General features: G+C 46.6%; 1 protein-coding gene across 1 annotated transcript in view; it reads left to right on the top strand.

Moving 5' to 3' along the window:
* The window catches only part of GMDS (GDP-mannose 4,6-dehydratase), a 659,903-nt gene extending 632,930 nt beyond the window's left edge, over nucleotides 1-26,973 (top strand). Inside the window, 2 exon segments of the mRNA XM_033115015.1 lie at nucleotides 26,233-26,301; nucleotides 26,532-26,973. Of these exon segments, the coding sequence (XP_032970906.1) occupies nucleotides 26,233-26,301; nucleotides 26,532-26,594 (132 nt within the window). The 3' untranslated portion in view covers nucleotides 26,595-26,973.
* The last annotated feature ends 591 nt before the right edge of the window (nucleotides 26,974-27,564 follow it).

The raw sequence follows: 27,564 nt of genomic DNA on the forward strand, positions 1-27,564 counted from the left end.
TTTGTTCTTCTTTTTCAGGATTCTTCTGTCTATTCCCAATCCTTTGAGGTTCTATATGAATTTTAGGACAAATTTCTATTTCTGTAGAAAATACCATTGGGGTTTTAATAGGGATTGCGTTGAATGTGTAGATTTCTTTGGGTAGCATTGTCATCTTAACAATACTAAGTCTTCCAATTCATGAACACAGGATGTCTTCCCATTTTTCTGTCTCTTGCACTTGTTTTTGAAGGCCCATTGTAAGTACAGCACCATTTTTGATCATGGGAAAAAGAAAAATTTAATATGTTTTCTAGAGCAGTGTACAGTCCAATTTGAATGGTAAGGCAAATTAAACAAATGAGTCAAGAGCATAGATGAGAACTGACACCAGGTGAGTGCATCAAGGGTGATACCATGAAGGTCAGAGGAGGAAAGTATGTCTGACCAGCATGAGCACCCATGCAAGACTGACATGAGTGGCACAAGCCAAGGAAAGAGTCAAGATTCCAAGGGGTTGGTGATCTGAATGACCAAAAGTGGGCTGAGGGCTAAAAGAAAAATCAAGCAAACCTGATCAAGGGGGAAGCTTAAACACAAATGAGTGACCTAGCAAAGGGTGGGACCAGGGACAAGGCAGCACCCGTGTGTGTGGCATCCAGTGCATATCCAACAAGCAGAGGAAGGACAAACAGAATATAGACAGAAGAAGACCTTAAACAATGTCTGAGCTGGCAAAAAAAAAACTAAAGTTCCACATCTGCATTCATTTTCTCCAAGGTCATAGACTGGAGAAGGGCAACAAGTCTGGCCTCAGCTAAATCCGGGCATCAGATCTCCTGGGAAAGAGATCCAAGTGTGTTCCACGCCCTGATCACAAACACCCACAGCTGCTCTTTTACTTAAAGGAGGTGTCCACATAGCACAGTGGGAGCCTTGGTGACACAGGACCCAGAAATTGAGGCTCATAGAGCATCATAGAAAGGAGTTCCAGGAGAATATTTTCTTGCCTCTCTCTCCCTTACCTGGAAAGACCAGACATGCAAATCAAAGAACGTGTGTAGGATAGCACATGAGAGAACTGCATTGGGCCTCAGCAATTCGATCCAGACTGCATTTTTAGATCAGTCTGACTTTTTGAACTTGTCTTTGAGTGTTTCTAACCTGTATGACAGGTGTGAGCTAAGACTTGGTGAGAACAAGTCAGGTGAATGTGGGTTGTTGCCTACGTGCCACAGCAGGCACAAGGCCACCAGGCCTCAAAGCGTCTCCCTGTCCGATTAGATCTAAGGGGAGTGCGCACTGTTAATGGTGGTGAAACCCAGCGTGGCCATTATTATTTAGATAAGGTGCCCACAGAGGAACAGTACCTGTTGAGTGCCAAGCCTAGTTTTCATCCCAAAGGGGCCCTAGAATGCTCCTCATCTGTCTTCTTTGTTGATCTGGTTCTGTTCCCGACAGTGCAGCTGCTCCTGCATCCCCAGAAAGGTATGGAGGCATTGTTGGGCATTTTTCTGTTTCATTCGTTTGGTCATTCTTTTCAATCTAAGAAAACTGTCATAGTTTTTTTTTTTTTTTTTAACTTTGGATGGATGAGTTTATTTTCTTTTTTGTTTCGTTTTGTTTTGCTTTTTTTTTTTTTTTTTTTTAGTTTCAGACGTGCAAAACCTTTTTTTAAGACATTTAATCAGTGAACAGTAAGTTAAGAGGGGTTTTCTACTCTACTTGTAGTGTAGTTGACAATTAAAGTGAAACAGAATTGGCAGGAGACTCCTCTGAGTATTTCTGATTCTGCCTGGTTACTAATGGTACTCATTTCTCACAGATTCTTAAATAGGTGCCACTGTAAGAAGCTGTCTGTTGGGACACTGTGGAGGAGTGTTGCAGCACTTACAGGAGCCTCTTCCCGGTTTTAAAGGAAGAAATTAATGTATGATTCCTGGCTGTTTATTCCCGGCAGAGAGTTTGATCCACAAGAGTGCCGTCAGAAGTTTGTTGGTAGAGCCATGTGCGGAAGTTCATCCTTTCAGTCTTTGCTCCTGGCTGCCTTGACAGTTAAAATTCTTTGTACTGTAGGTGCAGTTGTTGACATTGTAGACACCAGTCTCCACAAAATGAGATGACGAGAGAAAAAGGCTCCAGTCTCAGCCCGTAGAGACAAGAGGCCACAGCCACTAAATCCAACTCTGCACTTTATAGCTGAAGAAACTGAGACCCACAGAAGTTGTTACTTGTCCAAGATCAGACAGCTGGGTAGATACTTTTGACCTTTTTCAGAAGGTGAAGTACAGATTTACTGGCCAAGAGATATGCTGGGCAGTTCCATTCTGTTCTTTTTAGGGCTCTCTAAAAGATGAATTTGGGAAACTCTATGGTACCCGGAACTGGTCACCTACATAAAGAAATACGTTAGAACTATTTTGTTCAACAGCCATTTAGAACCCTAATATCTAAGGGATATCTTTGAAGTACAGTAAAAATGTCTTCATTAGAGAATGATACAATAAATTTTTCTTTAAAAATAAAGAAGAAATGGTTTGGAAAGAATAACATGGGGTAACTGGCCTGTTGTTTGAGAATGAGTTGGAATGTAGCAAAAGGAAAAAGTGCCCTTTGGCCTGCACATAACGAAGATGTAGTAATCAGGGCAAGAACATTTGGACCTATTGCGCTGGTACCTTGTACTATGTGCTTTCATATTCTAAGGTGCAATAATAGAGGATTTCAGTTCCTCTAGGAATCTTAGTTTAGTGGATGTAGTTAAATGGGCTCTGTAAAAGGCTAGCTGCACAATTTTACAACCATCTTTAATGTTGTTGACATAAGTATGTGTTAAATTTAGAGATTGGGAAATTATCAGGTATTCTGACCTCCCCCTTGTCCTCTGAGACTGAGTTTTCCCATCTGTTAAGAAGAGTGAATGACACATACTTGAAACATGGGTTGAGGTGAGCAAGACTATATAAAACCCCACAAAGCAAGTCTCCTTTCTTCTTAGTACCAGGTTTACTTCCTGAGAGTGCATCACAGTGTTATTCTAACGCAGAACCCTAGTGATTAGAAAGGATTAATGTGCACCTCCCACACCAGTGAAACCCAACCGTATGGCAGGTGATTTGAAGCATAGTCTGAAACCTCACATGTAAATAGTATTTGGTAGACAGTACTATAAGTGAACACTTTTTTTAAAATAAGAATTATAATTACATTTGTGTATTTCAAAGTTTGCCATAAACATAAGCTCCTGTTCTTCTTCTTTCTGGTTCTGTATAGTGTTGCCTTTACAACCACTATGTGTATCGAGAAATTTAGAGCAATAAATTCAAAGACCTCTAAGAAGAAGACTGTTAAGGTTTTAGATCCTTTATCAGGAAGGTCTCTGCAGCAGCCAACAGAAGAATAAGCCGCCTTAAAAGAATTACACCATGAGCACCACGGTGTTTTTACACTTAGACCAATAACACTCAGCTATTTTGCAAAAATTATTTCATTTAAAATTGTTAATAGTTACAATGTTTTATTATTTGGGAGTGATAATTAGCTAGACTACCGATGAATTAAAGTATTTCACAACTAACAGATCTGAAAATTCTCTATGCAAAACAGGTTTGCATTGTTTGAAGCAGCAAAAGCCATACTTTTCCTTGTGTAGAGGAAAATGTAATTGTATATTCTCAGCATATGTTCAAAACCATTCCTTACTATAATGGCAAGGAATAAGGTTTAGCAGACCTGACGTTTGTTCTATGTGCTTCTCCCGTGAATTCCGTAACGTTGTGTTGTTAGTTGTGAAATGAAGCCACGCCTCGTGGAGCAGCCCTCAATGATGATGTAGACGTAACCCTCAGAACGCCCTGCATTTCTGGATGCAGCTCCACGGGTAAGCAAGTCAGAAGGCATGGCATTGCAGAAAAGCGTTTGTGGTGTGTTTGTTTTCCTGGATGAAGGTGATCTTAAAATGTGCAAATATGGTAGAGATGTGAGATCCCATCCAAAATAACTTCCTCTGATGCTCTTGCACACAGAATAACCACACTGCTTATGTTGTCACTTCTAAAGAATAATAGTGGGGAAATCCTGAAAAGGGAGGATATGATGAACCATTGCCCAAATTATAGGACCCCAAGCCTGTTCTCATCAAATCAAGGAAAAGAGCTAGAAACAAGGAATTTGCTCACTCTTTCAGTAAGTATATCTTTAGCACTCACTGTAGGCAAAATACGCTCCGAGCTGCGAATGGGGAGGATACTGAATAAGACAGTTCCTTTACCATCAGGAAGATGCTATAAGGGCAGAACTCGTGTGCATTGAGGGTTCAGGGAACGGAGCTGTGTCAGTGAGAGGAGCACAGAGCTGCCCGAGTTCCCGGGAAGAACAGATCACTTAGGGTCGGCACGCTCTGGGAGGAGGTGGCTTCTAAGCTGGTTCTTGAGGGATGGATACGATGTTGGTAGGTCCAGGTGGAGAGAAGAGTGTTCCAAGAAGAAAGAAAGGCTTGTGCTTCCCACTCTGGCCTGAGAAAGTTTCCAGGATTCTTCAGGAGTCAGCCCAAACACCGTCTCCTGTGCAGAGCTCTGTCTGTCCCAAGAAGAAGCAGCTGCTACCTCTCTTCCCTTGAATCCTAGCCGTCCCCACTAAGGACCCTGTCTGTTCCCGTCGCACGGAATGGCGCTGATTGGCTCATGTGCCCCTCTCCTGTGCACGGCTGGAGGTACTATGGTTGGTTTCTGTAACCAAAGTCTCAATCACATAGATGCTTCCAGACCCTTCTGCCTACTGGGGACACCCTGTTTTTAAACCTTTTTAAACTGCTTGAATTCCTGTCCCCACATACCAGTGTCTCCAATATTCTGCAAATTACCTCGCTTCGGGGAATTTCCAGCTTCCTCTGAACTCTCCACTTTTGCTCTGGGTCTCCTGCATCTTCCATTTCCCATATCACATCACAAGTAAGATCTTCTGTAATTTTAAGGGTTTGGTAAAGAGGTTGGTTATATGTTAGTGAATGAAGCAATTGAAAATCGCATATGGGAGAGGCCCATTCTTCAAAGTCCCTGGCTGTTATTCCCTGTAGATTACTGGTCCCCTGGGGAGAGGAATTCAGCTCCTCTCCCTCTGGCACTTGCCCAGCGCCCCAAGCAGGTCTTGTCACCTTTATGCAAAGCAGTTCTGCCCTTTCCTATTGAACCGCCTCTCGTCCAGCCAGGCCAGAGAAGGAACAGGCCTGACCTCCCATGTCAAGGGATCCGGCCAGGTACCCTGCCTGAGAGACAGACTGACAGGCTTTCTCTGACCTGGCTTGTGAATTACACTCCCTGTTCCAGCCCTGTGACTTTTAGCTTTGTGTCCAGCACCCAGTACCTGGAACATGGCAGGCATTCAATTAACGCTTCTTCATTGAATTTCTAGATATGACAGGGCGGGTGTGAGGGGCGGGGAGAGTCTTCTTCCTGGTTAATCCAGCTTGTCCTGAATGCAGGGTACGGCTGCAAATGAATGAGAAATAAACCTGGAGTATGTCAGGTTCAAATTGTCAAAGATATTGAAAGTCTGAGGAAGAGTTCGGATTTTATTCGGCAAGTCACAGAGATTTCTGACTGGGAGAATGTCACATGGATCTCCAGGAGGAGTGAGCTGCGTTGCAGGAGAGAAGGGACACTGGAGTGGGTAGCGGGGGCTGGTTTGTGAAGAAGGATGGTGCGGTTCTCACCCAAGGACGTGTGAGCTGAGGGCCATGAAAGGAAAACCTGAATGCAAAAGTTTCTGGCAAATTTGGGAATGAATGATGGGGGCAAAACAGTGGGAGCTAAAGCTGAGCAGGATTTTAAGATGGGGTGTGGGAAGGTAACAAAGCAATGAGGAAGGGAAACAAGTGTAGTTAGTTGGTGGGTGGGAGGCTGTACTGACCTCAGTTTAAGCATCCCTTTATTCATTCCACAGACTAATTGAGGGCCTACTGTGCTCTCGGCAGGTGCTAGGTCCTGAGGATAGAGGTAAGTGAGACAAGTGATTCTGGCCCTCAGGCTGCTCACGTTGTATGGAAGGAGACAGTGTAGCCATCCCTAATTGACAGAGGAATTACAGACTGTGTGAAGGGGCTAGAAGAGACATGCAGAGGACAGTGGCACATAGGAAAGCAGGGATGTATATGGAGACTTCTTAAGGGAAAGACCCTTGGGAGGGGTGGTGACTCTGAGATGCCTGTGAGTGGCCAGCTGCGGCTGCCAGGAATATGCAGGTTTGAACCCCAGGAGAAAGGTAAGGGCTGAAAATGGAGACAGTGGTGTCCCTAGAGGTGATAATTGAAATCATGGGTGGAAATTGTCCTGCCAAGAGAGAGCCCACAGAAAGAACAGAACTTGAGCTTAGAGGTGGGAAGAGAGAAGGAACCAGCAGAGGAGAGAGGGGTGGTGAGTGGGGCAGGAGCAAGGGGAATGGGGGGACCAGCAGAGGAAGAGATTCAGCATCTGGAGAGCACCCACAGAGCCAGCAAGAGGAGAGGAGACCCCAGGAGAAGGTGATGGTTTGCACAGTGATTTAAAAGTGCTCTTTATGGTCAGGACTGCTTTTGCAGATGATTTCTAAAGCTGCTATGTGCAGGAAGCCATCGTTCACACCACATGTCACTGCCAATGGGCAAGATGCAATTTCTGTCATTCAATTTGGGAAAGGAGGAACAATGGTTGAGAACAAGGGTTTGGGAATAAAACCAGAGTTGGTAGCTCACGCCCCTCACTCCCACTCGCTAACTCTGTGACTTTAGGCAACTTGCTAAGCCTCAGTTTCCTCATGTGCAAAAATGAGATGATCTAGCACCTCAGATTACTGGAAGAATTGGATGGTGCAACAGAGACAAAGCACGTACTGAGTGTGCAGAAGTGGTAACATAGTAAGAGTGGTAGTGCATGCAAGGCAGGGGGCTACGGGGGTGCAGAGCTGTGAAGGGGCCGTGTCCACGCGTGGCTGCAGGGTCCTGAGAAGCTGTCACCCAGACAGTGGCACGGAGGCAGCAGTGGTACCACGAAGACACTGAGTGCCGTGCCTGCAGGTCCTGGCTAGGCTCACACCAGCTGTGGGCATCAGCAAATCGCTCACCTCCACCAAGGGCACTGTAATGGGGACCCTGGAGCTCCTGTCCTGAATGGTGGCTGGAATTAGTGTGTCAGCCTGTGGCTCAGGAGTCTGACCCCAAGTCAGAATTTTAGAGGATCATTTAAAATGGATAGAATGTCAACCAGGGAACCTGGGAAGAGAGCAGAAGTATAGGGTGGGAGACAGGCAGGACTACAGGGCAGTCAGAGACAAGGACCTCGAGCTTAGTCAGTTCAGTTCACCGCTCTGTGGAGTCTGTTCACAGAAACTGAGAGAAGGCAGGGGACTTGGGGGGCTGTGCTGAGGCAGAGTTGGGTGCCAGCAATGGGCATCTGGGTGGTGGCTTGTGGGTTCTGCTGACAGGCCCTCAGCGGGCAGCCGAGACAGAATGACAGCCTGGTGTCCACACACGTGCATTGCTCACATGTTCCCTCAGGGTGGAATCAGGTCTCACCTGGCCGGTGAGGGCCTTCCTGGAGTTGGTCCCTAGAGGAAGGACAGTGTATCCTCAGGACTCAAGGCTGTAGGCTGTGGGTGGATCTGCCAGGGCCAGTCTGCACAACTGGAGGAGAGTCTGGCGAAAGCGCCTAGCTCTAGCAGAACAGGCAGGAGATACGGAGTCAGGACGCAGTGTGATGCCCACCATGGGCTGGGCCTGGGAAGGGATGGCAGGTGTCTTGGGACAGCTGGGCACGGGATGGGTGGGGGTTGTGAGCCTTGGGAGCAGGTTGCTGAAGCATGATCAGAGCATGGTGTCCAGGAGAGTGCCTCCTTTGTTCTTTCTCAGGTTTTTAATAGGACTTTTGCAGGCTCCTCCTGCCTCATTTATGCCAAAGGGAGCCCGGGGGAGATAAGGAACTTGGAGCCCCTTGAAGATGGGAGTCACTGAAGCAAGAGAATGTTAAGAGGGGCTAGGCCAGACATGGGAGTGTCCAGCTCAACCATGGGCAGTCTGGGCTTCGTTTTAAGGAGAGAGGCCTTTTTCCCTAGAATGTTTATCATGTACCCAGAAAGGGGCTGGGTCCCAGGGACACCAAGCCGAGTAAGATGTTTCCCTACCCTCAAAATAGGTGTGCTCTGAGGAAACAGTTCTAGGACACTTTTTCTAAAGACTCCCACTCAGTTTCTAATTCATTTGGCCTGGCTAAGGATCCCAACTTTACAAATTTGTTTAGAACCACTGATTTCTCTGAGGAGACAGGTGGAGAAAAGCAACCGGATAAGAAAATGAAAGGAAGTATTTCAGAGACACAGAAAAGAGTATGGTTATTACCAGGAGGGGGCGGGGGAGGACTAAGAAGGTAAAGGACGTCAAATCTATGGTGATGGAAGGAGACTAGATTGGGTGGTGAGCACACAATACAATACATGGATGACGTATGACAGAATTGTACACTTGAAACCTATATAATTTTGCTAACCAGTATCACCCCAATAAATTTAATAAAATTTAAAAAGGAAGTACGAACTCGATCTGTCTGAAGCCCACCTATGAACAGATGGTCTAAGATATAGCTGTGTCCACTCTGCCAAGGCCGGGGGCTGGGTGGTTAAAAGGCCCTGAGCAGTCTCCAGAAGCAGATATTCCAAAACAAGAAAACAATTAAATGAGAGAAAAACCAAGGAACTGGTCAGAGTGAGGAAGGGTCTTCGTGAGGATTCTCGGTGAGGGCTGCATGGGGCCGGCTGTCCCTGGTGTGCCTTCGGCTAGGAGAGCTGCGTCCACCCTGGGCACCACTGAGTCCCCCGACTTCCTGTTGGACTCTGAGGGCCAGACCTTGCTGGTCGCCAGCCCCTCCACCTCCCAATGGGACCAGCATAGCTGGCGCCCTGCATTCTTCACATAGATGCCACAAACAGATCATGAAGGCAAGGTTTATAAAGTCAAAACATTACACTGTGTTTCTATTCATAAGGATGAATAAACTCACCTCATTTATAACTCAAGATTATGGTCACCATGGCACCCAGTTCTCCAGCCTAGAGGACAAGGCCAGATTGGCCTTAAACCTTAGAAGAGGGGAGCGTTTTGATGGCATAAAAGGAGGAATTCATTTTCTTCCCCCACAAAACCAAAATTTTCAGGCAGACCAGAATAATCGTTACAGAACTGATGACTTCGGGGTGAGTTTGAAGGCTGAAGCGGCCAGATTTCAACGGAAATGAAGCTTGCTACTGGCCACCGACATCTGAAGAGAGCGACTTCCTAGCAAAGAGGGGACAAGGCTCAAAAAGGAAAGAGCAATGACGTGCCAGGGCACAGTGACCAATACGAAAAGGCAGGGGAAGTCCCAGAGGTGTGTGAGCCAGGGCCTTCTCCTGGGTCCTGAGGAACGTTCTGATGGGTTTCGTAACGTTTGGGGGAAGAAGGTGTGCTGAGTTGTCCACAGCATTTCTTTTCCCTTTTATGAAGGTAAGCCAGAGAGATGCAAGGAGACTCTAAGACGTGCAAAATATTAAACAAAAGGTTGACCAATATTTAAAAGGCTTTACTTTAAAAGACATGAATCCTTCGGAGGAAAGGAGAGAGAAAAACCTTTGAAAAGAAGTGAGCTGTGAGCAGTGGGTTGCTGAGGCACACGCTCTGCGCCTAAAGGCCTGTGCTCACCGCCGGGGGGCGCGGGGGTCTTTTCCACCCCTCCCCTCTGTGCCTCCGTGGGAATTGTGCCCTTTCCCACTGCTCCAGTCAGGGATGTGCGGTAAGAAGCATTGAATCACCTGATAAAAGATCATAGTGGGGGTCAGGTAGACACTCACTGGGCTGTGCAGGGCCCTGGCAGTCACGTAACCTCCTCTGACAGGAAGGTCCTTTTCTGCTGAAAGACTTCCTGTGGCCCACGGCGCAGGCAGTCCCCCCACAGCACTTTCTGTGCACCATCGATTGACAGAGCGTATTTCCCACTGTGTATCTTCGCTAACATGGTGACAGTGACTTAGGTTATCCCTGATGAACCTAAGACATCAACCCCCATGTCCCTCCTCAGCAACTCCAGATGTGTGCTTCGGAGTGAAGAGGACTGGAGTGGGCCCGGGGCTTCCTCTGAGGCCTGTGGGCTTTGGAGCTCCTTGCAGCAAGTGTCTGTGCCACCTGGCCGCCAGCTCTTTCCCAGGATGCCCTGAAATGAGTCCAGTCCAATCACTAGCCCCTGGATGGCCAACAGGTTCCCCAAGGGAAGCCCAGAGGACACCTGCAGGCAGAGGGTCTGCTAAGTATCCAGAAGAAGAAAGGGATCCAGAGACCTTTCTTGGCGAAGTTATGAATCAGTACATCTTAAATTCACTACCACCTGTAACAGCTTCCATCACCCCAACCTCGGGCTACTCCAAAGTGCAAGGGTTTCTTAGCAGCCAGCTCCCTGCCACTGGACCCCAACCCAAGCTACTCCCCCTGGAACTCTCCCTGGGCCTCCTGTAGCTGGCTTCTCCGCGTCAGTCATGACTCTGCCTAAACATCACCTCGTCAGCACTTCTGACCCCAATTACGCAGTGTTATTTCCATCATGGCCCTTATAACGACCTGGTTACTTCCTTGCTGGTTGTTTACTGCCAGCACCCCCGTAGTGCTACATGAGCTACCCATTTGCCTCTCTGACTGCTGTGTTGGCAGTGCTGAAACAGGGCTGTGGGGGTACAAAGGTAGACTAGGTACAACAGAAAAGGTTGCAATGAGCTCGGGGCATATCCTCGCCAAAACGCCAGCTAGAGGTACCAGTGAGGAACTGAGTCTCATCTAACAGATGGTGAATCTAGAATTTCAGCCGAGGTTTCTTTGACCCCAAATCTCATGTGCTTTTGCAGGGCTATAGTTAAATAAATGAAGATGAGGAACAAGAATATTCCAGACTGTGGGAACTAACGGTGTGACAAAAGAGGGCTGCTGATTGCTATTATACAATGAGTCACTTCTATAAGGGAGTAACATTGGAGAACTAGCACAGAGGTCTGGGATGGCCACGTAAGGGATCGCACTTGTTCCGGGCCCTGGTGGAGCTGTGACGTCACACACTGATGTGGCTGCCCTGACTGAATACCTACGCAGCGTCAGGCGCTGTTCTCAGAGCTTATGTTGTCAATAAACTTGATTGTTCACAGATAAAATGTAACAAGTTCATAAATGAAGTACCCGAAGCCCAGTTAGTCATGATGGAACAAGGAGGCAGTTTAGGGTGACGCTGAATTTCATGCTAAACGAGCACGATCGCTGGGCCCCTGGGGTGCACACGCAGCCCGAGGGAACAGTTCCCCCCAACCCGCCTGCTGCTCCTGGATGACTCCCTAACACCTGGAGGCCCTTCACACCCTGCTCCCGCTCCTGGACTCCCTGCCTTGCTCTTTGCCTTCCTACCTCCCGCTTGTTCTTCACCACCAGCTTAGGGGCGTCTGCTCTGGGGAGGATTTGAGTCCTTGCACCCCTGTTGGGCTGCCGTCCCCTCCTCTGTCCCACTGTGAAGGTAGCTAAACCCTAGCGCTTTCCCAGGGGGACTGTTGGACAAGTCCTCCCATTTCCTGTTTATCGCAGGCACCTGGATGGCATTGGTAGCACAGGCCCACCCCCAGCTCATTCCTCAGTCCTCCCCTTCTCATACCCCTCCCATGTCAACCCTCTCCCTGCTCCCTCCTCTCTTCGCGACCTCTTAGTCTGCTCACCTGCTCTCCCTTACTCCCCTGCACTGTGGGACATGCATCAGATAATGCTATTTGCTTATTAGTCTCCACCATTGGACCTTGAACTTCTTGAGGACCCCGTGAGAATGGCTGTTGATTATGTCAATGACTGCATGTTGCCGGCATTACATTAGATTGGAAGGTCCTTTTTAAATAGGAAAGGGCTGCGTGGCTGTTTCTCTTGTGATAACTAGTAGTGTCGTCACTACTGTGATACTCAGAGGCATCCCTTTCTTTCCTCACTCACTATCAAACTCAAGAACTAAGTAGATTTCGGTAAAGTCTTTACATACCCCGTGTTCTCCAGACGTACTCCCTGCTCGTATCCAGGTCCAGCAGTGGTCTACTTCACTCTTGGGGTCCTGAAACTGAAAAGCTATGCCCCCCAAAGAATAGTGTCTCTATGTCTAATAGTAGGTCATGGCAGTGGCATAAATAAGATCAGACAAGTCTTTTAAATTCTGTGAGTTGAAGTGTTTTCAAAAAAAAAGCTGAGGTGGTCAGAGACTGAGCACATGTCCTTTGGAAGTGTCCCAAACCCATAGAGTTCCCATGTGTCTTAGTATTCCTGGTGGTCCTGCACAGCAGTAGTTCCTAGAAGAACCCACCTCAAAGCCAGGTTCTGCCAGAGGAGGTCCCCTGAGGGTCTCATGGCCTAGTGGTATCCAGGACATAGAGAGGAAAGAATCGTTCCACGGTCACATGGCCACTGGTCTGTGTTTCAGCTTCTCATAAATATAACAGCCATTATCATGACCATTCCTGATGGTACTTGAAGAATTGATAGTTGTTTCTGCGAAGACTACATTAATCACATTGGCCAAAACAAGGTACTTTATATCCAGCGGAGGTTCCCTTCATAAAACCTTTAACCTCCAGCTAGAGAAAAACAGTGAATTCATTTTTGCTCTAAAATCCAAGGCTGCATCAAACCTTGTCACCGTGTGCTGCCATGACATAGAGAGCTGTGTGCTTGTTTTAATCTGGTATTTCTCGGCAGGCCCTCTTTTGTGCTGACTCAGGTTCCCACTGGTGTCTGCTCTAATCTGTAATCTATGCAAGTAATCTAACCAACAATTTAGTGTTTCTGGACCTCTAGAGAGTGAAAGTATAGCTCCTTCTATTGTGTCTTTGACAAGTTCTTTTCCGGGGGCGACTTCATCCTCATCAAGAGTGTCTACTTCATGGGAGGGGACGCCTGTCCTCGCATACTGGTGTCCTCATCTCCTGTCAGCCCAGATACTAAAGAGAGAAGGCCCTCGGAGGCGGTCTACATACATGTACCTAGTCTTTAGAGTCACACAGACCTGGGTCGGAGTCCAGACTCCGCCTGGAATGACACTGGGCAAGTTACTTAATTTACTTGGACCCTCACTTTCCTCGTGAACCATATAGGATTGTTAGAAGGTGAAATAGCACGAGGTTTGTAATGTGTTTAGCATATAGCACAAAGAAGGGGCCCAATGAAGAGATGTTATTGCTGGCTCTAGGGGATCCCCAATTTCCCCACCCCTGAAGTAGTCGTTGGGCCCAAAGGCTTTACCCCTGGAGCGAATGACAGCCAGCAGCCCTGTCACATTCCAGTTTGAACGAATGGCCAGGGGTGGGGAGTGGAGGTGGCTCACCGGCCCACTGCAGGGGAACCATGCTTAACCGTCTGAGTACAGGTTTCCTGACCCGACCACAGTCTCCAGCAGGTCAGGCCATTTGATTATGATTCGCATCAGTGGAAAAGTTTGTTTCCCCGCTGTCACCATTATGTATTTATCATGCAAGTGCCTCAGTGACACGTGTAGCCCAGAAAAATAAGGTACCACAAGTGTCCACTTTACAGCCACAAAATGCTGAAGCACTCAGTTTGACTGGTTGTATGTCCTAGCTACCTGAATGTCCCAATACCCTCAGGGCTCCGTGCAGCACACCATCCTGGTGACTCGCCTCCTGACCAGCGCCCTCTGCCTCGAGCCATATGGGAAGCATGTGCCCAGCCTCAGTGGGCAGAGCTGCAGTGGGCCAGGTCCAGGAGGGGTCGCCCACCACCCGCTGCCAAGGCACCCAGCTCCCCCGCCACCCAGCTTTACTCACAAGCAGAACTCCAAGTTCAGGGCTGAGGCTAAGCCAGACTGGGGCCCAGCTGGAGCTGAACGTGAACGCTGCTGCTCCTGTTGCCTTGGCTGCTATGAAACGATGAGTGGTCATTAGGTAAGGAGAGGCAGTGGGTGTCCCTAAGGCACTGACACAAGGCATGTAGTGCTCGCTCCAGCACCAGCAATCCCAGCCAAGTGGCAAGGAGTAACTTAGAAAAGCGACCTTGAAATTCTCCTAGTCCAGCCATTCTGTGTATACAGATGAGGACAGCTTAAGTTACGGAACTCATGCGGCAGGGCCAGAGCTGGGCCTCACCTCTCTCCTCTGCTCCCTTCCCTTTCATTCCTGTTTCCTGTATAGGATCTTGGGAAGATCAGGCACGAGCAGGCTTCTTCAGTTAAGAAGTCAAATGTGGAAGGATGTAACAGTGGTATGGTTAGAGCTGATTTAGGTAGAAGGAGGAGGCCCCTCTCCTAGGTGGATGGTGTCAGGGCCCAGACTGTGTGCTTCTCCAACCTGGGGCTCTTCCCTCCACAGCGGCCGCACTGAGCACCAAGCGTCCGGGAACCTTCACAGAGCTGGGTCTACTCACATGAGTCTTTGATCTTATGAATAGTCTTTGTGCAACATAGTTGAGGTACAGCAGTAAAACAAAGTGAAAGTAACTTTGAACTGAGTCCCAAGTTTTCATTTTTGTCAGCCTTCCAACCCAGACTAGCCCTCTGTCATCCTGGCTCAATGTGTAGCCCACCTCTCTTTCCCCAAACTCAAGGATCCCAGCGCCTTCAGTTGGTGTCGCTTTGCAAAGATAGGCCTACTGTCTCTACTGACAGGCTTTTGTCGGATTGATATGGCCAGAATTCTAGAATCATCCAAGACCCCAGCCTGCCTTTGTCCCTCTTTCCTGTATTTACTTGCAGAGCACGTCGTGCACATCAAAGAAGAGAAGGTTCCTGCTCGGTGGTTTTATGAAATTACTGAGCAAGAGAGACAACGTCAAGATGCAGACGTTCCCAGGACCAGTTCCTGGTGGCCTGAGGAATTCATCCCTTTATTTCCTCTGAAATAAAATGGACATTCCTCCATTTTGGAATGTCTCTCCCCTGTCAATCCTTAGCCCTCTTAGTTATTAGGCAGAATTCCACAGTGGCAAACGGCTGTGGAAATACCGCACAGGAAAGAGACCTAAATATAGGGCAGGGTCCTAAAGACAGTCCCAGGAGAGAGCAGACAAGAGCAGAGCGATGGATGCCGTGTGGGAAGTGTCAGAGGTCAGCGCTGCGGGTACGGCAGAGGCTTATGTAACAAGACTGGGATTTTTATTTCCACAATCAATAATTTCTCACATCTGAATAGAGCTGTCATTTCCAAAGCATGTCATATCCACCGAAGTGTTATTTTAGGTAGCTGGCAGAGTGTGAGCCAAACTCTTATTTTATCTTGGACATGAAAGCCATGCTCGGTTGTGGGCAGCCGTGAAGCTCTGACTCGGCTTTGTCAGAGAAGGCCTCTCTGAGTGCAAACAGGGCACCTGCCAAGGGTTTCTGTGCAGAGCGTCACACTTGGGAGTCCCCACCAAAGCTTTCATCAAAGTCAACCTGATTATTTTCCACTGCATTTTCCTGAAAGGATGTTATGATTTTCTAGATGTTTGGTGGCTGGTGATAAATCAGGCTTTTATGATGTCATGTGAAAGGCCACCTCTCGGACTTCCTCCTGCCACAAGCCATAGATTTTAAGCAGGACGTGTTGGTCAGGCAGAGTGGACACAGTTTGACTTAACCCTTTCCTTGCTTGTCTTAAGGCAGCTGAAGCTGCCCTCTAAGCTAGGGTCGTGGAAGAAGGTGAGCTGCTTTCCCCAGTACCTTCCCTCCCCACGAATACAGCTGGGCCTGTGGACACTGGGCCTTCTCTGAGTTAATGAGACTTCCTCAGCTAAGAAGCTTTGGCATCAAATCAAGATTCAAACAAGACAGTGTGTTCTGTGGCATGATATAAGAGATCGTAGGTAATTTTTACAAAAGTATCTTTTGAAAGAGTCTCAGTTTCATAATCATGAAAATGAGAGGTTTCTTTGAAAAGGAGATCATATCTAACGACGGTGGGTTAGTGATACAGTCATACTTTGTTGGTAGCACGATAAATGCATACGGTGCCTTTGAAGCAGTAAAAAGCTCTAATTCAAGCCAGCATCCTGAGTCCTCTATGAATCCTCTCCCCCACACACACACCCAGCTCATCAGCAAGTCCTCCTGCTCTGCCTCCAGAATAGGCCCCCCCGTTTATCCACTTCTTCCCATCTTCCCGTTTACACCACCTCCCTCCAGTCCAAGCTGCCACCATCTTACCACATCTGTGGCCACTGTCTCAGCTGGTCTCCTCCCCTACACAGCCCCTCTCTGATGTAGCACAGCACCCACAGCAAGGCTGGAAACGTCTGGCCGAGCCTATGCCTGCAGTCCTTACAGCCTTCCAGGAGCTCAGAACAAAATCCAAACTCCATACTCTGTGTAGCAGGCTGATAAAGGACTGTAAATTTTAAAGTAAAGTGGGCTCTTTGTAGATGAGTGCCCCTTTCTGCACCACACACACACACACACACACACACACACACACACACACAGAATTTGCTAAAACTGTTTTAAAACCCAAGCAAATTTCAGTGTTGTATCCATTCTCTTGAGAGCTAGTGGAGAAGAAGAGAGTAGAGAGTGGCTCCTCAGCCAGCAAGGAGAGCTTGTGGTTTCAGGTTCACTCAGGCCAGGATTCTGCTCATGCGGGAGGGAGTAAAGGGTGGGACACCATGTCAGCAGCCCTGAGGAGGTTGAATGTGTCCCCATTTGGCCAGAAGAGGAACAGCCTTCCACCTCACACCCAGGAGGTGCCAAAGCAGCAGGACAGGCCCCTGCACTCTGCCTCCAGGACTGGGCCCTGCATCCTCCAGGGCCAGCTGGGCCTGGCCCTAAGTCTCAGCTGCAGTAGGCAGCTTTGGAGTCTTGGCCTCCCAGTGGCAGATGCTCTAAGGGACAATCAGTGACTAGAGAATAAAGCCTTGTGACAACATGGCTGTGCCCTATGATAGGCATTACCCAGGAGGCCAGAGGTGATCTGACCGGCCACTTTGCCTCCCCTCCGTGGCCTGGGCCTCGATGTCCTCAGGCACTCTGTCCAGACTCAGTAGCCTCCTCTCTGCTCCTCAGGCTGAGTGTGTTTCTCTCTGAGGCCTTTGCACCTGTGGCATCTTCCGGAGACCCTCCTGGCCCAACTCTTTATGGCACTGGCTTTTTTTTTGTCATTCAAATCTCAAATTCAAATGTTGCCTCTTTAGGAAGGCCGTCCCCACCTAAGCCTCCCACTCCTCATCAATCCCACTTCCTCTTCAGCCTCCTGCCTGGCTCTCCCACAGCCGAAACGCTCTGATTCATATCTCCTGTCCCCTTACCTGTCTCACCAGCTGGGACATGAGCTCAGGGGAATGGCCTTGTCTTGTCCATCCATGGCTGCTTCCCCAGCATCTGAAACAGTAAGTGTTTGGCAACAACAATCAAGAGCATGTGAAATGATTGCAATAACTGGAGAAAAGCAGAATACAAAATTCTGTAGATTCTGGTTACAATTAATCAAAAAATGATGATTTAAAACAGAAGTTGGGTTGAGGTGCAGGGTGAAAGTAGCATATAAGTATGAAAAAAATACTGTAAGACAGCTCACTTTAAAATATTACAAATTCATCCATCATATTACTATAAGAAATGAAAAGAATAGCTTTTCCTACACCTTGGGGATGAAAGCAACAGTAGCTAGCCTTAACAGAAAACCTGTTCAAGTATACAATGAATTAGAAATACTGCTAGCTACTTTCCGTGCGTAATCTTGAATTCTCACAGCATCCCTGCAAGATAGGCAATGTTTTCCCTGTTTTACAGATTTAAACCCTGAGGCTCCGAAACATTAAGAACTTGTTACCCAACGTCACACAACTGAGTGGTGGAGCCACGATATGAAACTAGGTCTCTTCAGTGTTGCTGATATCTAAGAATCGTTTGTTATTGAGATATGACTTACACAAAGTAAAATACACAGGTCTTAACTATATAGTTTGATCCACTTTGACAAACATACACATAAATCCTACACTCCTGTCAACATAAAAATATCATCAAAATTTCCTTCGTGCACCTTCCCTGTCGGTCTTCTTCTAGTAAGCACTGATCTAATTTCTGTCATCATCAAAATTGCTTCTCCTGGAACTTCATACACATTAAATCATACAATATATACTTTTCTCTGCCCATCTCTTTTCTTCAGCATTGGAATGTGTTAATATTTCTAAATGTTGATATAGTCTTTATTATTTAGAGATCTGTTTGTCATTCAAAATAATGCAGCGTAAGGTATGTTGCTTACAGTACTTTCTGGGGAGGGTTAGTCCTACTGAGTGTTGTGAGTGCTGGACTAACAACCAGAAATCCTGCCATCTAATCCAAAACCCTACCATGGCTCTGTGACATTAATAGAGTTATTTAGTTTAAATATCTCTGTAGATGCATTCAGGTATAGGATTCTATTGCTCTTAAAAGATTTAAAAAAAAAAATTCTAGGTAACCATGTAGTATAGATACCCTGGTAAAAAAAACTCTCTTAATTATGACAATAGGAAACCAAATGAATGGATAAATAAAATCATAGAAAACCTAAAGATTCATCTTAATACTCATCTTTTCTTCGTGCCTCTCAAAAACCTTACTAACAAATCTCATAGTAGTTGTCTTAATTTTTCCAGAAATATGAAAGTCCCCAGAGTAAAAGCAATTTGGATGTGGTCAGTTACCTGGTTAGTCCTAGACGTTCTTGAGGGAACGAATGTTTGACTGAACTTGTGGATACACATTTGAATGACCCTGTCATGTCATTTCTATTTTGGTTGGAGAGAAGGATGCATGGCTAACTGACTGGCTAGCTGGCTGGATGGATGGATGGCTTCATGGATAGATGGGAGGGAGGGAGTCTGAAGGGTTATTGAAGTGAGGTTTCTTGAATTTGAATAACCTAATGTATTATGTAAGTTGAGAAAAACCCCAAAGGAAAAAATATCCCATCTATATTGTGGAGGCATTCGTGTCATTTAAAATATTTAGTGCTGATGTTCAAAGGGAGTGGGGGAACCTTTTCTAAAGCGCTGTGTAGATGTCCTAATGAACTGGAAGGGAACAAGCTTAAGGAAAATCACCCTCACAGTGTGCGATTAGGGGTCACGTGTGGCCTGAGCCGGCCTTCCTGGATGAGAGGGTACCTCCCCTCCGCATGCACCTGAAGATAAGCCAAGGGCAGAGTTGGGCTGTAACCCCACAGGTACTTTGTACACTGCTTTCATCCCCAGGAAAGAGGCCACCTGAAACAGATACAAGATCTCTTAAGTTGCATTATGAATATGACTCTCTGGAGATTTAATTAGCTGATGGATGTAAAGTGCTTTGAGGTTATAAAGTACTAAGTGGCAAAAGAAAAGTAGCCTGTGTCTTGTACTCCAGAACCACTACTTGCCAATTATGTCACACCAATCTTTAATCAGTCCACTTAAAGGTGCTTTATCTCCTTTCCTCAGGGTTTGTGTCACCTCCTACCAGCATGGGTAAATCTTTACACCCGAGAGCCAGCCAGTTATTACCGTAACCAGTCATTTCCGACAAAGAGGTGCTGGCTTTGAAGCCAGAGTGCTGAGGGTCACCAACAATCTTATCTCCCTTTCATTAACTGGACCTGAATTACAGCTGTGAGTCAGCCCCCCCATATCAGCTGGTTAGAGTGAAGATGGGTGAAGAAATCAAAGTCAAGTGGGCTTCAGTTATAGTACTGAATTTAGCTTTCCTAGGCTGATACTCCTAGAAGCACCAGGGATCAAGAAATAAGCTAAAGAAAAAAAGTAACTACAATTATATACAGATGTAGACAGGTACCAGAAAGAGATAGTACCCCATAAATATATATGATGCAAAATTACATCCCCTACATCTTATTTGCTTATTTTATTTAAAGCAACCTATTAAACACCCACCTATTAGAAGATAGTGCCCCAGAAGGTATGAGGTACAGCTTCTGAGAAATGCTTTCCTCTGCTCAGCCATGCTCAGACCAGTGCCTGGTTGAAAGGAACAGGCCCCAAAGGCCTGCAGGGCCGTCCGGTGCAGGTGGCTGGAGTGTCCTGGGAGCCTGCTCCTCTGCCTCACGGGAGGGCAGCGGGGGCTCCCGCGTGGCATGCGCTGTATGGAATGTGTGGCCGTTCCACAGAGGAGAACAGGCCACTGTCCTTGTCTCCACACGTCGCACGCTTGTCCTCCTGAAAGGACTTTCTCCAGAATATTTTTTTGTAAAACTCTATTTAAAAGTAAATTAATGTGTTTATTTGCTGTATCTCCCCTATATAATTATGTTGTTTGTGTGTCTTACAGAGCCCTTTTTGCCGAACTGCATTTCTCTTTTTATGCTAACCGTATTTTTAAAACACAAATGAAAACAGATGCCTCTAGATGTAGGCTGCACTAAGAAGCCATTAATTGCATTCTCCCTTTATAAAGCGGATACTTATTTTTTAACCACATTAAGCTTTGTTTACAAATGGACACATAAGGAAGACAGTGTTCTCACTTTCCATGAGAGCTCTATGGTGCTTGGTAGACTTTTTCATTAGTGTCTGGGGGCATACATGTAGATGGGCTTCTTTCCCTTTGTTTGGTGCTCTTAATAGCTATTGATTCCAATGCCAAATTCTACCATTGAACACAAGTGGTCCCCAGCCAAGAAAAATGGGATCAAACAAAGGGTCACAAGATCCTAGAGACCCCTTCAGGCACTCCCCAGGAGGTCAGACAGCACATCCTGAGTCACATGTGAGGCCACCAGCAGAGGTGACAGTGTCACGATGTGAGGGCTTGAGCAGAGTTTCAGTCCAGGATACACGTGTGTTGCCCGGCAGGATTGAGGATGGAGACACAATGCAGGGCCAGCTCACTGTTTTGTTCCCTTTGCCACTTTATGTCCACTGTCAGCGTGCTAGTCGGAGCCAGTGCTGACGGACTCGATTTCCCTCAGACTGAGCCCAAGCATTGTTTGGCTCTAACGGCATTCTGTCAGCTCCTGTTGACGGACAGTCCCCACTGAGTACAGCTTCCTGAGCAGACCAGACGGCCCACTGTTCTCCACTTGTCTCTTATCACCCCTTGTCATTAAAGGAGATGCCTAGCTTCAACTTCAATTTGTGCTGAGATAGAGCAGTAAAAGGGAAGAGAGATGGGAAGTGTTTCTTCCCCTTACTAAGGCCAGTGTATTTCTTACTGCTTTGAGATTCGCTCCCTCTTGGGAAGGTTCCAATCAAAGGATATATTTATGAGCACATAAGAGTTTTAAACTGCTCATAAGAGACATTATACTGCAAACTTTCTGGGGGAACTTTCAGACTTCATGTTTGTTTTTTTTGTTTTTCCCATTCTTACTTTCAGCTGCATATCTTGAATCTTGACTGGGAATATTCTGTGCAACTTTAAAACTTTTTTCCATTTTACTGAAGTTCTTTGGGGTTTCGGGTTTTAGGGTTATTTTGTTTTGGGGTTTTTTTGTTGTTGTTGTTGTTTTTAGAAATTCTATCTTTCTAAAAAGAAGTATTTCCCCAAGAGTAAATCTTTCCTGCTCACTCTCCATTAACATACAGTTAGATCAAGAACCAAATTCATTGGCATTCTTTTATTCCCTTGGAACCTGAGCTAATCCTCAATTTTGGTTTTTTTAAGAAACGTGGAGGAAAGAAATGAATATCGAGTGCCGTGTCATAGCTTAAATTCTTGAAGATGTTTCGCCAGGGTTTTCAATCGGTCTTAATTTTCCTTATTAAACATCCTCTGTCTATACATCTTCTCCTTCTTTACAGCACTCAAGAGTGAATTTCTTTCAATATGCGCATTAGAAAGTTAACAACATCCTGCCAAAAGAGCTCACACTCTTAAATTGTTCCTCCACTCCATCTCAAACCTTACAAGCAGATCTTTTGAGGAAATATGGTATCCAACACATAATTTGAAATAAATATTAAAACTTTCCCAATACAACTTCAAGGAAAGAGGAAGAAAAAAATTGAGAATGTGAATTTTGAAAAGATATGCTATACAATCTATTTAATAACATTCCCACAATGATTTTAGGAAAAGTGGGTGGCTAGCAAGGGATTTAATGTGTTTAAATAATGATCAAAATAAATAAGATTGGGGGAAGGAAAGAAAACCAGTGTCATTAAAGATGTGTTGTTATCTTGATGGAGGTGAAAAAGTGCCCAGGAGACTTGAGGAGAGGAAACGATAGTTAGAGTAGAAGATAATGGCATAGCATGGTTTCTGCTTTTGGGGGACTTTATGCAGGCTCAGAAACTGGCTTAATGACTTTTCCAGGATTTAGCCTGGCCCCTTTATCAGTTCACTCTAACAAGAAGGTAAGCCAGGAAAGCCTGGAAACTTGCTGCAGCCAAACATTCCCTCCTGCTGGGCTGCTGTTCCCAGCTCTGACCGCTGGCCTTGACCTTTAGGGTTTATGCCTGGTCAGAGACTTAGAGGACAACTCCTCAAGGTCAAACAAGTCAACAGTAGTCAGGGACTCTGAGAAAAAAGCAGGGGCCTCTAGGAGTCCTGACATATACATTTTCTCTTGCCCATGCTGTTTTGCTGCTATAAAATCCTCAGCTAACCATAATTGAATTTGACAATAATTAATCACATGTTGAAACTGTATAGCTCACCTAAGGAATAGCAATGGAGATGGTGAAGACACCAGAAGCCAGAGTTCAGGAAATGTCATATTCACACAGAAATGCTTTAAATTTTTCTCAGAGCTTTATTGTCTTTTTTAAAGAAAGGTTACAGACCACCCAGTGCACAAAGTCCATTTTGGAAACTGTACATAAAATCATCACTTTAATCCAGCTTTTGCCCCTGTTGTCATACTATAGCTTTAAGCCTATAAACAAAGAAGGAACTGAACTTTCAAAAAGAAAAAAAAAAGAGCAAAACAAATGAACTCATTCTTCTCCCTGGTACTTAGGAGCTGATCACACCCTAGTGAGAGGATTTGTGAATTTAAAAGGAAACTATATTGTAGCCTTATTCCCCCACCCCCTTGCCACTGCTCAACAGTGCTACAAGAGGGCAGTCCCGGATGTCCTTGTATGAATACAGCTTCCACAGTCCTTGGTTCTCTTCAGGCTAGCGGAAGCCTTAGGTAAAGAAGCATTTCCACGTCTTTGCTGTCATTCCAGAGCCACACGCACTCCCACGCCAGGGCCGCCCCATGCCACCTTTAAGTATACCTTGTGCCCCAAACCTTGCAGACTAAACCGTTTACTATAACTTCTCACAACAGAGGAGGTAAGAAAGTCCTTTAGGAGGGGTGAAGTGTAAAATAAGCTGGGGTTCCTTATTCTTTTCCTAAAAGTGGATTGGGGCACACACGTATGGAATACTCTAAATGTTAGCTCAGTTGCAGCTGGCATAAAGAGCCACTATTTTGTTTTGATGGAACCTCATCCTTTCCCTTCACAAGGTCTTTTGGTCTAATTAAATTTCAGGGAGACAGAGCCTTGGCAGAAAGTTAAAGTAAGCTGCTAGACTGGAATGTAGGAGTTGGGCTCAAAACTAAATTGGGAAGTTTAACTGGGTGCGTCTCTGGTTTCAATGAAATACTTTTACAGTGTATGTAGTAATGTCTGTTCTAGGCTTTTGAAACCATTTTCTCTTTCCTTAATTGTAGTTCCCTAGTTGTTTTTATATTATGAGCTACTTGCAGAAAAATACAGGAAACATAATTACAATACAAAGCTCCCTTTCCCAAGCCTACTGAGATCATTTGGAGCCAAACTTGGTTTTAGGGTTTTGCTAACTATAAGTTCAGAGCCATGAATTGCATCCTATACAATGCTAGTTGATTTACAACAAGTGTTATGTGATTAAACAATAACCGTGTTTCTTCAGGCTGTGTAACTGCTATAGAATTTGAGGGAGGACTGTGTTGCTTCATGACGCCACATTTCACAGCTCCCTCTGGGGAAAAAGAATGAATATCTTTGTGTGACTTATAGTAAAATAGAAATATTGTAGAACTATATACAAGTTTATTTAGGGAAAGGAAAGAGAAATCATTTGTTTTTCCGCTTGTATTTCCAGTTCCTGTTAAATTGCTAATTATTAATTTTTGTATCCTACTTTTCCTGAAGAATCTGTATATGGACTCTTAAGTCCAGCAGAAATAACTTTTTTTTTTACTATGCACTCTGGAGAGGAAATCAGGACTTCAGTATATTGTGAAATAGAAAGCCTTTGGGTATTTGATTTATTCAACCCTAAAAAGTAATGACGGATGATTGAGAATGAGAGTTGCTGAATGTACTCTGTTAAGGTACAGTTTCAAGCAAACAGTACAGACATTGAGAAGTAGCATCCAGACACCCTTTGGTAGCAAAGGCTTAGCAGTAAGGGGAAGCACCCAGGGAGTCCTGCAGGGCAGGTCCTGCCAGCCCCTTGTGGGTCTATAACAAATCGCCCAGGCCTGCCCGCCTCCTTCCAGGGCAGTCTGGAGAAAATCAGTAGGGAAGGCTTTCAACTGCAGCTTGAGGATCTGTTACTTTCCCTCCACATTACTGGTTTTAGATTGTTCTTTAATATTGTGTGTAGCTAAAATAGTGCCTCAATGAGGTATTTAACGTGTTTAAAGTTCAGCTATTTTCATACTGCCTTCACATTCTTCCATTTCGAGGACTCATATCTTGTGTACTATTTGATGATACATTTGTATATGGAAAAGCCAAATGTTTATCTTACCCCCCAAAAATGGTCTATTTCAGAGTACTTTTCTTTCTTTTTTCTCTGTCTTTTCTTCTTCTTCTTCTTCTTCTTCTTCTTCTTCTTCTTCTTCTTCTTCGTCTTCGTCTTCGTCTTCATCTCCTTCTTCTTCTTCTACTTCTTCTGTCCTTCCTGCTTTCTTTCCTTCCTCCCTCTCTCCGTCCTTTTTTGCAAATAATCTTGAAATTCTCGTCTCAATTTTCTCCTAACTCAGTCTTCAAAGAGCTGTAATAAGAAATTGCTGAGGCCTGAGATGCAGGATGAATTTATTCTCCTCTAGTTTTCTTTTAGCCAGTTTTCCTTCCAAGGAAGTCTTTTAAATGGATGGAAACTCTCCGAAGCCCTGGTGTGTTTGCAGCTTCCGCTCTGCGCTGGTAAAGCTAAGCGAGCAGACTCTAACAGGGTCTTTGGCGTACTGTTTTATATGTTTCAGCAGTTTGATAATGCCCTGTAAGATGGGATGAGAAACTCAAGGATCAAGCAAATGGCGGCCCCGGCCTCTTGTACAGGAGTTGGAGGTTCGTTTGAAAATTAACTTGATCCTCCAGCGGAGCAGTTAGGGGACACAGGGCACGCGGAGGAGAGCGACGGCGGCTGGAGAAGCTGCCCAACGCTCGCTCTTCGAGCAGCGCTTTCAAACTGCGGGTTGCACCTCGTTAGTGGGTCGTGGGATGAAGTAAGTGGGTCGAGATCAGCGTTTTCTAAGGAGTGGAATAGAACAGAATAGAAAATACTGGTTTTTGTGCCCCTGGACAGTCAGACTGAGGACTGCTTCGTGAAACTTCAGTTTCGTTTTACGTGCATGTGGGTGTGTTGAATGACAGGGTGAACTGCCCGTCCTTTTCGAGGGTCAAAAAAGCTCGAAGCCGCTGCCGGAGAAAAATTATGCCGGGCTACCGGCAGAAGTTAACCACGGCTGGGTTACAAAGAGGGGCGCGCAGCCCCGGCCTGGAACGAGGTCCCCCCAGGACCGCACGCCTCCACGCTGCAGCCGGTGGCTTGGGATGGGACCCAGCGTGCCGGCAGGCGTGGGGCGAGGGGCGTCCCCTTCCACCCGAGAGAAGCTGCAGACTAGGGTGGGGGATTGGGGGGTGGTCTGGTGATTTACTCCCTTCGCGTCGGAGACGTGCAGTAGTAATTCGAAATAGTTCTCACAGTAGCGTCCCTGTCAACTCAGTATATATATATATATATATATATATATACACACACACACACACACACACACACACACACACAGTCATTAGGCGTCAGTGGGACGCCGTGCACGGGAGGGCTGCGCGAGCTGCGGACCCTATGGCTGTCACGGTCCACACTGGCCTGTGCAGAACATTCTTAAACGCGACCTTCGCAAGATTTACGGCTGGAAGAGCCCAGACAGCGTGCCGGGAGGGGACCAAAAGGAGGGAAACGGGAGCCTTTCCCTTATGCGACAGCTGCGGGAGGGAGGGAGGGAGCCGGGGGTCCCTGCGACTCCGGATCCCGCCACCAAACCGGACCACGCCTGCGCTCTCTCTCTCCCTCCACCCTGCAGGACTTTCTGCAAGGAGACTGCACCAAAGCGAAACAGAAGCTGAACTGGAAACCTCGGGTCGCTTTTGATGTAAGTGTCCTTTTCACGGTGGAACGCGTGGGCTGGTTTGCCAACTCGCCGGTGTGGGCCGGGCCTCGCGGGAGGGTGGCCGTCCGGGCTGGCAGCTGGGCGCCTGAGGTGCCCTGGCCGGAGGGCAAGGAGGGGCTGGGTGGAGGCCTCACAGGGGTGGAGGTGTCACCAGGAGAGAGTGACAAACTCCTCCCTCACCGCCCACCCCTCACCCCCGTCTTGGGCCTCAGGAGCTGGTGCGGGAGATGGTGGATGCCGACGTGGAGCTCATGAGGAACAACCCCAACGCCTAAGCGCAGCCGCTGAGCCCCGAGCCGCCCCACCGGCCTTTACCCTCCTCGCGGAACCAGCTGGTGAGGGGCCGCAGGCATGGTCCTGGGAGGGGTGAGGAGCGCGTCCTTCCGACGGTCGCCCAGGACCTTCACCCCATCTGGAGGTGGTCCGGCCCGCAGGACTGGGGTCGCTCAGGTTTGCAGCAGCCGGGACCTGGCACTCCGCCTTCGGCCCACTTTCCTTTTGTCGAGGCCTTTTCTGAATGGTTTTGTGAAATCAACAAGATGTTTTAATCACATATTCACTTTACTTGAAACTATGTCATTAGACAACTGAAAGTGTGGGGCTTTCAGATGGTGTTTCTCTTTTCTTATTAAAAATGGCCTTTCTATGAACCAACAGTAAGAGTAGACGTCTATGTTTCCTCCCAATTATAAAGGCAGCTATGAGGCCCCAAAACAAAGACACCCAAATCCTTGCCTTGGAAGGAAATCGCTTCTCTCAGGCCTACTCCCTTTTCAGAGAACCCCTGCTGGCAGACCCCTGCCAGGCCTGAGTCTGATCTGGCCAGAGTGCCCTCCTAAGGCTCTGCCTGGGACATTTCTTTCTCCTTCCTGGTGACAATAATCCACTCTATCCAGAGGATTTGGAAACCCAGTTCCTGCAGAAAGGAGGCATTCACATCCCCTCCGGTCTCTGCTGACTATAATTAGAACCCACGGGGCTCCAATCATCTCAAAAGAAGGCTTCAGAAATAGAGGGGGGGTAGAAGAAGAAACTTGAAGGTAAGTAAATATTGTTGGAACGTTCCATGCCAAAGCCCCTGGGTTACCAAGAGGTCTCTTAGTCCATGCCTTTCCTTGTGGTCTAGAATCTTACACAATACTCATTTCCCACCCCTTCTCAGTACTAGATCACTTTTTAAATCTAATTTTGAGTTAGTCATTCGACCAATTTACATTAAGTGCCTAATAGATGCCAGACAGACAC

Source organism: Rhinolophus ferrumequinum, chromosome 9 (assembly GCF_004115265.2).
Source record: "Rhinolophus ferrumequinum isolate MPI-CBG mRhiFer1 chromosome 9, mRhiFer1_v1.p, whole genome shotgun sequence".
Classification (NCBI taxonomy): Eukaryota; Metazoa; Chordata; class Mammalia; order Chiroptera; family Rhinolophidae; genus Rhinolophus; species Rhinolophus ferrumequinum.